This window comes from Parasteatoda tepidariorum, chromosome 5 (assembly GCF_982258835.1).
Source record: "Parasteatoda tepidariorum strain Cologne lab strain chromosome 5, Ptep-v5.0, whole genome shotgun sequence".
Taxonomy (NCBI): domain Eukaryota; kingdom Metazoa; phylum Arthropoda; class Arachnida; order Araneae; family Theridiidae; genus Parasteatoda; species Parasteatoda tepidariorum.
The window spans coordinates 112,548,635-112,562,444 of record NC_141759.1 but is presented as its reverse complement, the minus strand read 5'-3'; the positions used below and the strand labels follow the sequence as shown (position 1 = coordinate 112,562,444).

At 30.8% G+C, this 13,810-nt stretch overlaps 2 protein-coding genes across 3 annotated transcripts in view; one reads left to right on the top strand and one right to left on the bottom strand.

The window, feature by feature from the left end:
- LOC107449587 (E3 ubiquitin-protein ligase rififylin) overlaps positions 1-13,810 on the bottom strand; it is a 62,863-nt gene that overhangs the window by 28,590 nt on the left and 20,463 nt on the right. The window lies entirely within an intron of this gene.
- Positions 83-12,804, top strand: LOC107449589 (uncharacterized). 2 transcript variants are annotated; one of them, XM_016065168.5, is made up of 5 exons: positions 83-525; positions 3,259-3,366; positions 7,428-7,559; positions 10,104-10,181; positions 12,341-12,804. In XM_016065168.5, the coding sequence occupies exons 1-5, from the start codon at positions 472-474 to the stop codon at positions 12,665-12,667; spliced, it is 699 nt and encodes a 232-aa protein (XP_015920654.2). In that variant the 5' UTR covers positions 83-471; the 3' UTR covers positions 12,668-12,804. The 2 variants fall into 2 exon arrangements, with proteins under 2 accessions (XP_015920654.2, XP_087020952.1); XM_087164826.1 differs by lacking the exon at positions 7,428-7,559 and having other exon boundaries at positions 133-525.

Genomic DNA, 13,810 nt, shown 5'->3' with positions numbered 1-13,810 from the left:
AACTTATTCTTTTTTTTTCACTTCCTGGAATAAAAAGAGGCTATTGGAAATGACAATAGGTGTTATCACTGAATTATCTTCTTGTTGTTTGGATGAAAACTTTATAAAATCGACATCATTCTCCGTTTCTTTGCTCCGCTCCAATCACTATTTCTTCTGTATCCGTCTTTTTCTTTTGGTTGAATCCGTCTTCTAACTCTTTATGGTTGATATTGCATCTTCAAGACTTTTGATGGGCATATCCGGTTATTACCTCAAGTAACGCCCACTTTTTTTATTCTTTAAATTCAGAATTACGTCCAAAATTCTAAAAATAGTCTATTTGGAGAAAAAAAAAATCGTGTATGTTATCTCTAGAATTTCTTGATCTATTCAGATAAGCGACTACTAAAAGCTTATAAGTATTGCAGAATAGTTTCTAAATTCGCATTTATTCCATATTTTTCCCCCCCACCGTATCTAAGGTAAAACATGGCTGCTGTCGCCGTTGCAAAATTAGATGTCCTGAGTTCTCATATTAAGCAAGTAAGTTCTTTTTAAATAATTTATTATTCTTCGGTTTAATTTTATTTTTAATGTTTATTATTTTCCTCAAGGAACATTAAAAAATATATATGCTACCGAAAAAATGTGAAATATGATTTTTTTCAGCTTTTCATTTGTATGATTTACTAGTAGTTGAGGATGATAGTTTTGTGGTGCAGGTTCCATGTATTCTTAATAATATATGGTATAATAAACCGGCAGGGATGTGTGAGGCATTGCCCTGCATATAATACCTAATTTACAATTAGCATTACATGCGATGGCAAATGTTCTTTACGCAAAGTATGATAGACAGGTTTAGAGATGTTAATCATTGAAAAAAAAAAAAAAAAAAACGCAATAGTATTTTTTTTTTTTTTAATGTTACTGATTTACAGATAAATTTTTTCGCAAAAAATAATTTTTTTCTTGTTATTCAGTATTTTTTTTATTTTTATGAACCTAATATTTCACTTGATTATTATGAACATTATCCTGTCGAAAACAACATCAGTGTAGGAGAACGGTAGTGGGTTCTTACCTAAAAGAACATTACATCTCGGGTATAAGAACATTTGCTAACATTTGAACATTTGTTAGATATGCATGGTTGACCTTGTAAAGCAATGCGCAGATGGTTCCAGGGGTTAAAATTCGTCGAAAGACTATGGCGTTACTATTTCCGTCTGATTTTTACACAAAAGCTTGAAAAAAATGCACCATCCAATATTATTATACTTGTAATGTTTACACTATAACATGTTATTTCAATCTAACTTTCAACGAAACAAACAACAGATGAATTTGGAAGACTCCGCAAGATTGCTATGATGCTCCCCGAAACATAACAAACGATGCTATTTTACACAAATATAGCCAAATAAGGGATAACATTCAAAACATGGCTAACCTTACACTTTATTTATGCTGCGATATCTATTTTGTTTAATTTGTTTCAGTCTCCCGACCTGTTTCAATTCATAAATTATGAAAAACTCCTATGAATGGCAAAATTACGCGTAGAGTTAATCACAAATTTCAATAAAATAAACTTCCAAGAATATTAAGCCTGTTCACGCATCGCCTCTTTAGCATAACATAAGCGGAGGGATACACCGGAAGTTTTCTACATTTCTTCCGGTTTTAGGAAGCTTGTTATTGGTTGCATTCAGTCCATCCATAGTCGAGTCGTTTCAACGCTACAGTTATATTTCACCTTTGACAATTTCTAACCGCTAATATTCTTTGCTAACTGTTTCTTAACTACAAGTGCAGATTATATAATTTTATTTCATCCACCGAAATGGCGGTAAGTTTGCTTTACTGTTTGTCCAGATATTATTCGTTGTTTTTATTTATTTAATATTTTATAATATTATTATTGTATTTAACGTTTATTTATTGATATTTTTTTGACGTTTGTACCGTTTGCTTCGTGTTAATTTAGCTCAGCGTGAAATAATCTGAAAGCATTTCACGTAATCGTGCAGTAATTGGTTTAAAAAATTTGGCTTATTTGGTAGGGTGTTTAAAACTTAGTATACCCGGTATGTCTTACGTCAATGTCTTTTTAAGTGCCCAGTATGCATTTAACCTGTGCTTCGAACACTCATGTTTCTCCTAATCTATCCTAAGCAGATATTAAAACATCAAATAAATATAATAATATCAACGGATAAGTGAATATTTCGGACATTCGCCGAAGCAACTATGTGATTGCTGACATTCGCCGGTGAAAGACGACATTCTCTTGATTTTGGTCCTTCACGGTAACATATGAAGAGCTTAGTGGAAGAACCGGCTAAGTGACACATTATTGAATTTGAGTAAATGAGCGCTAATACATTTCTCCTTTTTGTTTTTTTACTCAATCTTTATGCTATTAGTGTGTTTGTGCGGGCACACACAAACACGCACATGACTCACACAATCTTTAGGAGTCTATTTGGTTCTAATTCTTTTATAAAGGAAGATTTTAACAATTTTTTTGAGTATCATTTGCTTGTTTTCACAGACTATTTATAATGTTTTTCATTGAAAAAATTTTGTTTGAGAAGATAAAATTAACATACATATATTTAGGCTTAAATTCATTGAATAAAGTCTTAGCAACCTAAACTTGGAACAAACTGGTACCAAATTTTATTTCGAATTATTAGTACGAAAACAGACCAAAAACGATACTGAGGCATCGTGAACTGCACTAAGATGTTTCTCAGTGTGTATCGCTTTAATTGGCGATAATTCGGTAATTTTTGATTTAAAAAAAATAGTCTCTTAAAAAATAGGAAATTGTTAGTAGTCAGTAATTAAAAGATTGTAGTCAAAATGTTATGGCATTTCGCTACAGCTAAAGATATTTCTGAAATTATATACTAGGGTTTTAATTAGTTTTAATTAAAAAAAAATCTATTTATTGTTGTTGAAATACAAATTATTTTCAATTTTATTTTAAAAAAATAATGCAGTCTCACTCAAAAATGACGCATTTTAATTTTAAAAAATTGTATAAAACAATTTTGATTTTTTTTTGCGCTATCGTGGTGAACTACGCGTTCATTACTGTATAATAATACTAATAACAAATCATTAAGAAAAGTAAACGCTTATTTATTTAGAAGACTGTAGCACTCAAATCATTATTCATATTATCATTTACGTGTTCAGTGTGTTTCAACAAAAATATGTAAATATTTTTCCTAAAAACCTTCCCATTTTTTTTTTCTCCAACAGGAGAGATTAAGGCCTGCCGTTAAATTGGTGCGTAGCATCCGTTCAAAAGATGAGAAGCGAAAGAGAGAAACTGTTGAAGATGCGAGGAAGAAACTTCCTGTTATGAAGGTATGCAATATGTCACACAGGGGTTATTGATTAATACATAAAGGGTGTCCCGTAAATATTGCGACAAACTTCTCTGCTCAAATTATTGTTCTTATTTTATATTCTTATATATTATTCATATCTATCGAACCTTAGTACATAAAAATCTGTTTGGCTTTTTCTTATTTGTTTTTTTCTATTTGCTCACTACCGCTAGAAATTCGGATTTTTTGAACACTCTCTATTTACATTCATTTGATTACACTATTTAAAATATTACGCAGTTTAAAAATCGAAATGTAATTTAATACTCAGAATTTAAAAACGATTGAAAATAAATACATAAAAAAAAGTCCTTTTTAGTTTCATAATTTAATTCATAGTTAGCAATGTTTAATTCGCATATTAAGTGCATATCTATAGAACCTTAGTACATGAAAATCGGTTTGGTTTTTTATTTTTATTTTCTTTCTTTTTGCTCACTATTGCACTGCACTGCACACGAGAGGTAAAAGGTTGATATCAGATATTTTTCTTTCTTCCTGCTGCATAGTTTAACGGGTGTTTCGTAATTATAGTTTTTATTTTGAAGTATGAAATTAATCTACAATAATCATCCTTATATATATTTTTAAATGAAATGAAAGAAATCTGTATATAAATCTGTGCCATAAGTTAATACTTAAGCGAAAATAGCAAAAACGGCATTAAAAAAAATATAGAGAATTCCTACTAAAGGGAGGCAGAATTAAAAAAATCTAGACTTTTTTGATTGCTTAAAGAAATGGAAGAAAGTTGAAACTTGATTGCTAGAAAGAAAGCCAAGTTTCATCATTTGACATTTTAACTTCTTTTAATTTCTTCCTCATTAGTAATGTTGTTTCGCGTTGAAACTTCAGTTTGAGACCCCAGTTGTCTATAGCTTTTTTATTTCATATTCGACAATGATTCTGAAAATACAGGGTGTCCCGCAAATGTTGCCACAAACGTCTAGAGAAAGTAGGACACACCATAAATATTAGGAATTACCTTGGAAACCATAAACGGAAATGTCATCTTACGCTTCTAGTGGCGCTTTCCTATTATTGACATGTTGTTTGCTTGCCTTCAAACATCAGATTCTTTTGCCTCTCTAAATTATCTTTTTCTTGTTTTCTATTAATTATTGTTAAAAAACTGCTTTCAAATAGGCACACTAGTTGCTGTTTTAACGTAATTTAATGATCTGACGAATAACTGGACGACCTCTTTTAATCATTAAATTATTGTAAAACAGCATTTCCATGACTCAATCAATTCTTGACAATAAATAATTGTAACATAGAGCCGTGATGGATCAGGGGATAGAGCGTTCACCTTCCAATGAGGTGAACCGGGTTCGAATCTCAGCGACGGCTGATCGATATGAATTCCGCACCCGACTTGCTCCGACCACAGTGCTGACGTAAAATATCCTCAGTGACAGACGTATCATGGGTTAGAGTCCCCTTGCCATCTGGCTGAAGAGGGAGGTTTTCGTGGTTAAATGCCTCTAAAAATCCTCCACGAAGGCAAATTTATCCCGGTGTTTGATTCAGGAGTTCCCTTGTCTTCTGGGATGGGTTCAAAAGAACAAGGCTACGGAGTTGAATATTAGTAGTCGTAAACGTAAAAATTAGGTTGGCTGTTCAACGACGGTTACAAATAAAAATAAGAATAATAGTAACACAAAATTAACATGAAATTAAAATATTTTAGAAATATTAAGCTGCCAAATTTAAAGGCACACGAACAACATGTCCATAATAGGAAAGCGCCCCTAGCACCGTAAGGTTACATTTTCGTTCATGATTTCCTGAGTAATTCTTAATACTTATGATGCGTCATATTATTTTCCTTAGAAGTTTGTAGCAACATTTTCGGGACACCCTATATTTTTAGAATCATTGTCATCATCAATGTGAAATAAAAAATGTGCACAATTTGGGTCTCAAACTGAAGTTTCAACAAGAAACAACATTACTAATGAAAGAGTTGGAATGAAAAATTTAAAATATCTAATAATGAAACTTGGCTTTTTTTTTTAGTAATTAAGTTTCAATTTTGCTCTGTTTCTTTAAACAATAAAAAAAGACTAGATTTTTTTATTTCAGTTTTCCTTTAGTAAAAATTATCTAAATTTTTCTATACCGTTTTCGTTGCACTTAATAATGCTAATTAAATATTGCTAACTATGAATTAAATTATGAAACTAAAACGGACTTTTTATGAGTATTTATTTTCAATTGTTTTTAAATTTTGAGTATTAAATTAGAGTGTTAGCTGCAATTTTCGTACTACATAATATTTTGAATAGTGTAATCAAATGAATATAAATATAGAGGGTGCGAAAAATTCCAATTTTTTTAATTTTACTTCAATCGCTTTTCTACATCTATCTGAAATTAATTATACAAATCAGAAAGTTTTTACACACAATTTTAAAACTTGTTCGTAACCATGCAAAATAATTTCTAATACCTATAGTCAAATTTTCGTTATTTAATTAAGGGAGAAATATTGTACTGTAAGGTTTATTACAAAACATTGCTCGTGAGTGAAATTTTAAATGTTAAAATTTAATGCTTGAACGAAATCTCTCAATTTATTCCGAAAATTTAAAAATCTAGTTTTTAAATAAATAAATATCTTATCTTGCTCCAAAATTATATAAAAATTTCATACACCTGAGCTTGCGTACAGTGTACAAAATAAAAACTTGAACCACCCTGAATAACTTTTGTTCTAATGATCGAATCTTCACGTTCTAGAACTTCATCTTAAAAGGTTCAAAGGTGTGGCTTCAAATATGTTAATTCATTAGTGCAGACGATATTTTAAGTTACAAAATTAATCACTAAAACGTTCCTTCCTTCAATAAACATACCTTTTTTTTCGACGGATCTCTGACCCCCAAAGTGTAGGGGATAGTCGCAATCTGGGAAATAGGGCCCCAATAGTTTGGTCAGGAGTGCGGTCCGAAGTTTGAACCCCTTAATGTTAATTTTACTTTTTTGCGCATTTCACCCTATCTCGAAAAAATTTCAAGTTAATTAAAAATTTTTTTGCGTACAATTATAAAATTTATTTAGCTAAAGATAATTAAATGCAAAAGCAACTTTTAGTGAGTATTTTCTACTTTTTATTAGTTTATTTTATAATAGTTGAAAAAAGTTTGATTTGTAAGGTGTTCAGTTTTTTACTTAATATTAAAGAATTCTTTTTACATGGCAAAATACAAAATTTGAGCCAAATCGGTCGAACAGTCCCTGAGAAATTGAATTTCAAAAATGCAACTTTTTCAAAATTCGATTTCTCAGAAACTATTCGACCGATTTTACTCATATTTTGCATTATATATATATATATATATATATATATATATATATATATATATATATATATATATATATATATATATATATATATATATATATATATATATATATATATATATATATATATATATATATATATATATATATCAGAAGGAAGCTATCACCTCTTACATCAGAAAGCCTCCACACGGTTTTTTAAAAGTAGTCGGCGCAGACTATTTAAAAAGTGAACCAGTTGTGCGCACGAACCCAAATTATATTTTGAAAGTAATTAGTGAAACATATTTGAGAAATAAATCTGTGGTGGTTGACAAGTAACTCATACAAATCAATCATATTCTTAAATTAAGCAAATTTTTAGACATTTGAAATCACTTTTTTAATTTTTGCTATATTTTCTATTAAATGTCTCCCTTGTTAACTGGTTTTAATTTATAGTCTTCTGATCGATCTACCTATAAGAAATCGTGTGGAGGCCTTCAGTTAAGGAGGGCGTAGGCACTCCCTCCAAACATACATAAAACTACGCCACTGGTCCGCGCTAATAAATTAGCATATTTGAAGTCTCCTGTTCGAACTTTTGACATTGAGTCCTAGAACGTGAAGATCCGATTATTAGATCAAAAGGTATTAAGGGTGGTCGTTTTTTTTATTTTGTGCACTGTACGTGAGCATGTTCAATGATTCGTGAGATTACAAATGTGAAATGTTTTTTTTTCTTCGCAGAAAAAAGTGAAAGAGAACGTGAAAGTGAAACGACAATTAAGTAGTGAAGCAGATAAAGAAGAAGCCCTGAGGCGATGTTTGAAAACCGTTAAAGTGGCCAAAAATCAACTGAACGATGGTCTTATTTTGCAGGTTTCAGCCTTTTTTTTTTGCATTTTATTAAAAATTTAAGAACTTTGCCGATGAAGATTCTAAGCAACATTACTAAAAAATAAATAAATAAATAAAGTTTCATCGGGTACATTTCTTGCGTGAAAGTAATAAATGACAGTCTTCGAGTACTTTTGGAATACAAGAAGGTTCCAATTGCATTTGGCGACTCATAAAATTCAAATGAACGTTATGGATTTATAGATTTCGGTAATTGATAACTTGTGGACAAAAATGAAAAGGTTGTCATCATCTTTATTTCTTAATGGCAACGGTTTATTTTTCAAAGCTAATTTATATCTAATTACCTCACTTAGAACCTTTATCCTCTCAGCTCGTCATACTTGATTTGTTTTGTTTTTAAAGATTAACTATTGCTTTAAATACATAAAAATCATTTAAACACACATTGCGCCCCAATTATATATGCAACTGTCGGAAATTTTAATATATTTTAGTGTTATGTTTAAGAAACGAACTGCAAACAATGTAAACATAATAAGATTTTTGAACACTTCAACCATAAAGTATTAACTTGGCAACTGTCGGAACGAACGCGAGCTCCTTATTTGTTATTTTTGTTAAGAAACGGATTGCAATATGAAAATAATAAGATTTTCGAACACTTTAAACGTAAGTTGATGGGTTTTAAATGGGGAGATAGTTAAGAAACGTAGTGCAAAAATATGGAAATGATAAGATATTTTCGAACACCTTATTACATTAGATATTGTGCCTTAAATAGGCAACTGTACATTACTTCAAACCTTAATTAGATCGAATACTTAAAACATCAGATATTGCACTTTCAATATTTAATTTAAGTTCACGAAATTTTGTACAGTTATAGCATATAATAAGAGTCATTGATACAAGCTATAAGATTGCACTTGAATTTTTCAAGGGTCTTCCATAGCACTATTTTTCGTTCGTCTGTTGTTGTTTCCTTTAACCTCAGAAAACTTTAAACCTTACACAGAAATGTATCAGAAATCAAGCGATCTGAATATTTCTCTAGTTTAAAAATAATTCTCCTTGTGTTTCTTCAGAAATATGGAAAAATGAATATCGTATAAGAGTTTCCATAATAGTGTGCAACCCCTGTCATGGAAAATTTTCGATCAAGGTTATTGCACGAGTCACTGTTATCTGAAGCGATAAAACAATGTCACGGAAATGTCGTATCTGAAAACAACTAAAAAAGAGTTTTTTGATGGAATGTCATTAAAATGTCTCTAACCATACATTTTATATTAGATAAATAAGAAGGCCACTGATAACCTTATCAGGATTTTACATTTCATTTCCTTTTTTCTTCAATAAAAAAAGTAATGAATGTTAATTTGAAAAAAAAATTATTGTTTAATTTTAAGCAAGAAGTTATAATAAATTAATATCAAATCGGGCATAACAAATATTTCGGACATTCACCAAAGCGACTCTATGATTGTTGACATTCACTTGTGAAAGTCCGCATTGTCTTGATTTCAGTTGTTCACTGTAACATAGGTTGTGCGGTGAGCGATTTAAATCTATATTATTTATTTCTACAGCTCTACACAAAAAAGTAGGACATAAAAAATTAGTTTATTTAAAAAAAATCAACAAAAAAGGTGTGATCGCCTTATGACGATCACTGGTTAGCCATGGGTCTGTAGCGACTAGTATCAACCACCATCAACAGATGGCGATACCAAGGGGTTTGACGTCATTCCTTTGGTATCGCCATCTGTTGATGGTGGTTGATACTAGTCGCTACAGGTCAAATGCTTTTTCTTTCTGGATTGACTCGTTAAACGCGACAACATTTCAAATCATGGAAAAACTGTCTCAATGGATGTTTGTCGTCGGATTGATTTTCATATCCTTATTAATTGAACGAATGTCTATTAAAAGAAAGTCACATGAGGGTGAAACAACCGCAGAGAAATGAGAATCAAAAAAAGGAACGTCGATTAAGAGAATGTACATTTATTAGGAGACATTTTTACTTGGGTGAAAATTTCGTCGAAAAAGTAATTCAATGGAAAGTTGCCAAAGGGCAAAAAATAAATAAATGGGGAGTATATTTATTAAGAGAAAGTTAAGCAAGAGTAAAATATCGACCAATATACTAATAATTGAATGAAAGTATGCTTATTTTTTTAAAAATTCATTTTTGTGTCCGATTTCGTAAATAATTCCGAGGTAGAACTAACTAATTAGCCCATTTATTATTCGAATCATTAAGACGGATTCATAGTAAAAGAAAATCTGATCATAAAATCAAAAGTTATTCAGGTTATCTTTTTTTTCCAGGTACAATAACAGTATAATGCATGATTACAATAATAAAAATCAGTAGAATTAAGTTCAAATAAAAATGTTCGACATGAAAATAGCATGATTATACATGTTCACGAAACTTACTAACAAGAAATCGAGAGACAATATGTTTAAGCGACCTAGTTGGAGGAATTTTAGGGTTAAAACTAGCATATTGTTATATTGTGTTTTACTAATATATTCAATTATGTTTTCTTTTAGCTGAAGAAGCTTTATCATTTGCCGCTAGAATCTTATGAATCGCAATCTTTAGAATTCCTGAAAGTTCGAGCAGATTCTGTGAGTATTTCAATGTTTTATAGTCATTCACACCCACATACACGCATATACATATAAATATATATATATATTTATACAGTCCCTGCCTAGATTATTAGACGCACTATAAGATTCGATGTAAAATCTTAACAATCACGTGATACTAAAAAAAACTTTATTGTTTATACACAGCTGAAAACGGTTTAAGAGGTACAGTAGGGAACCGATTATCCGGAACGATCGGGATCATCGATATTCCGGATAACTGATTTTTCCGGTTTTCGGAATCGCTACAAAAAGTCGTTTTTTTATAGTTAAACCAAACTAAAAAAAAAAAAAAAAAATGGAAATAATCTTAAAAAGAAGAAAAAACGATGAAATAATACACTAATGATCATTTCCAAAATGATGGTAAGGTAAACATCTTTCAAATCAGTACGAAAAATCCTAAAATATTATGAGGAAATTTTTTTTTTTTTTATAATGTCGGGAAAACTAATTGAATTTCGTTCCGGTTTTTTGGTTTTCCGGTTTTCTGATTTCCGGATAACGGATTCTGTACTGTATATGAAAGTCTCCCGAATAAAAACTCATTACTATAATAAATATTCTATATTCATATAATATATCGTCTAATTTATCCTATCGTCGAATTTGTATTATATATCGCCTAATTTAACCCATTGATACACTAACGTAAACAGGTGCAAACCGGTTTCATCAGCGTAAAAACAATAAAGCTGTCTAGTATCACCAGGTAATTAAGATTTTTACATAAAATTTTATAGTGCGTCTAATATTTTGTCCAGGGACTGTGGAATTTTTAATTCGAAAGTCAGACATTGACAGAAGGAAAAGAATGGAATAAAATTATTTGTGAACTGTGGTGATTCAAAGATGGGGCGTTGGTAGAAACTAACGACCTCTTCAACTATAATTTTTTTCCTTTTCCTTTAAAATTTTTCTTACCTCAATTGATTTCTTTTATTGCGTGTCATTTAATTTTTACGAAAAATTTAATTTTTACGAAAAATTAAATGCTAAACAATGTAGAGAAATGGGAAAAGAAAAAATCGCTTTTGTTATGATCTTTGATTAGATGTCAATAAGGTTGTAAAAAAAGAGCTTGTGTCATTTAAATGTGAATCAGTTTCTCTGAATGTGGAGCGAGCAACAACACGTGACCTTTTTTCCCCCTTCCTCTTGTAAAATTTTATTCTCATCCTTTAATATGCAGGCGGTGATCGCCTTTATAAATTTTTAGAGTGGTGGTTGAAGTATTGTCTCAAGGAAAAGGAATAAAATCATTTTAGTAAAAATTTGATTTATTAAGTAAGAATTAGTATATTCAAAATGGCCATATTTAAAATATACAAATCATAAAAAAAGGGAATCCCTTAAAGGGATTACGATAACATTCTCTAAGTTTTGTTAGTGGGAGAATTCGATATTTTTAACGTTTGGGACTCGGAGGCCTAAAAGGGCACCCCCAGTCGCCACAAATTTGAAAGTCAATGAATTTGTTCCTAACGGACACAGGAGTACGGATGAAAGATTGGCGAATTATCGAAATAAAGCCCCCCATAATCAATATTAGGTTTGGAAATACTTTGGCGATCGCGAACAAGACTGTGAGAATTAGAACAACCATGTAACTGAAACATATTTGTGGTAAGAAATTAATAATAAAGAGTTATAAATAGATTTTTGTTTTCGATTAGGGGCGACAGTGAATTAATGAGTCTACATTAGTATTGAAATAAAAAGTTAGCCCTTACGTTGATCGGATATGAAAAAAATAAAGTACTTTATGTTCGCTTTTATAAAGATTAACTCATTGATTTAACTTAAATATAGTTCGATTAAGAATGATTAAAATAATAAGTTTAAGTAATTAAATATATTTTAAAAGCTAGGAAATATGTAATGCCAATAGTGGCATCACATATAACTTTTTTTTCAACAAAGTGAGTGACAACAGAATGACAACTTGAAACAGATCTTTGCTTAGACGACAATAGCACTGTAAAAAAGTGTATAACTTGTGTCATTTAAAGGTTGTTATTGGCAGCAATTCAACAATCGTTTCGTCCTTCATCCATAAAGTTTTGATATCGTCATTTAACACTTTTCTATTAAATAACAATTGAAACTAATGTAGAATAATTGCTTTATTTCAGCAAACTCTGGACTTGTGGTTTTTATCTGAGCACCTTAAGAAGTACGATGTTGTTGCCAAACAGATGATAATAGAGAGCGTGAACGACTACGAGTACCAGGAATCACTTAAAGAAACAAAAAACCAGATCAATCAAGTGATGGCGATATTGGAGTTCACAGCCATGTGGATAGCGAATAAATTTTCCCCTGAAACTGGATATCCACCTTTGCCAGATGAGTTGAAAGCTGGCTCTAGTAGATCCCGAAGACAAAACCGTGACTATTTATTTGTCAAAGAATATAAAAACTTTTTAGATATAATAGAAGAATTTCTGAAGAACTATTAACAAAGGCCCTCTCACATGAGAAGTTTTAGCAATAAATAATTTAATTTTCAGAGCTGTTCGGACATTCTTTAGAAGAACTATTAACAAAGTAACTGTCAGACGACAAGGCTATTACCAATAAATTATTTAATTTTCAAGGCTGTTGATTGAAATAGTTCTTACATTCTTTAGCTGTTATCTCTTAATGTTCCAGTATAGTCCAACTTTCACAAGAACTCCTCCCGACTGAGTGTCTGGGGTTGTCAAAACTACCTTAAGTGAAACTATTTCTAATGGGGGAGAATTGAAGAAATAACTCTAATAATATAAACTCGTGAAAATCATGTTATTATTAAAAAACTACAGTGCGTCTAATAATTTGATCTAATTATTATAATATACTAATATAATAATTGATGTAATAAATATTCTATACTTATGTAATATATCGTCTAATTTATCCAATAGTCGAATTTATATTATAAATCGTCTAATTTATCCAATTGATACACTAACGTAAACAAGTGCAAACCGGTCTCGTCGAAACACGTATAGTATCACCTGATACTCAAGATTTTACATAGAATCTTATAATGCGTCTAATAATTTGGTCAGGAAATGTAGTTTGTCTATGTTAAGAACTCCCCTAGCATAGTTGGCGGTTACTATGGTTACGAGGTTTAACTATTTCAAGTAGGGTGTTAGGTGAATATTTAAGACAGACTTTGGCTTGGGTTTGCGAGAGAAATTGAACCAGGGTTGAGAGAAATTCCTCCGAAATGCGCTATTTCTTCTTTCCATAGCAGCAGACGGAGCGTTATGAGGCAGGATGCGTTGTGCTACCTTAGACATTGTGGCGAGGGGAGTTCTTCCTATAGACACACTATATTTTATTTTATTTATTTATTTTTATCTAGAAAGAGAGGGGACTAGTATATTCTGCAGCAGTTTACAATTTTTTTCAAACCGTGAGCAAGTTATATTGATTTTTATTATAAGCTTTGGGTTCCGTCAACAGTTTCAATTAAAATAATTGATGCAAAATTTTAAAACGATGTTAAGATCGCACAACTGTTTAATAAATTCCTTGGCAAAAGTTACAAAAAATAAAAAGAATTAAAAAAAACCACTTCGTGGAAAACGCTGAATGATAACCTAGTACAA

What these genes read in the sequence shown, in the direction of transcription:
- LOC107449589 (XM_016065168.5), top strand. Translation starts at nt 472, where the DNA reads ATGGCTGCTGTCGCCGTTGCAAAATTAGATGTCCTGAGTTCTCATATT. An exon ending in AGAAACTTCCTGTTATGAAG is followed by an intron (nt 3,367 to 7,427) that starts GTATGCAATATG and finishes TTTTCTTCGCAG; the next exon opens with AAAAAAGTGAAAGAGAACGT. An exon ending in TGAAAGTTCGAGCAGATTCT is followed by an intron (nt 10,182 to 12,340) that starts GTGAGTATTTCA and finishes GCTTTATTTCAG; the next exon opens with CAAACTCTGGACTTGTGGTT.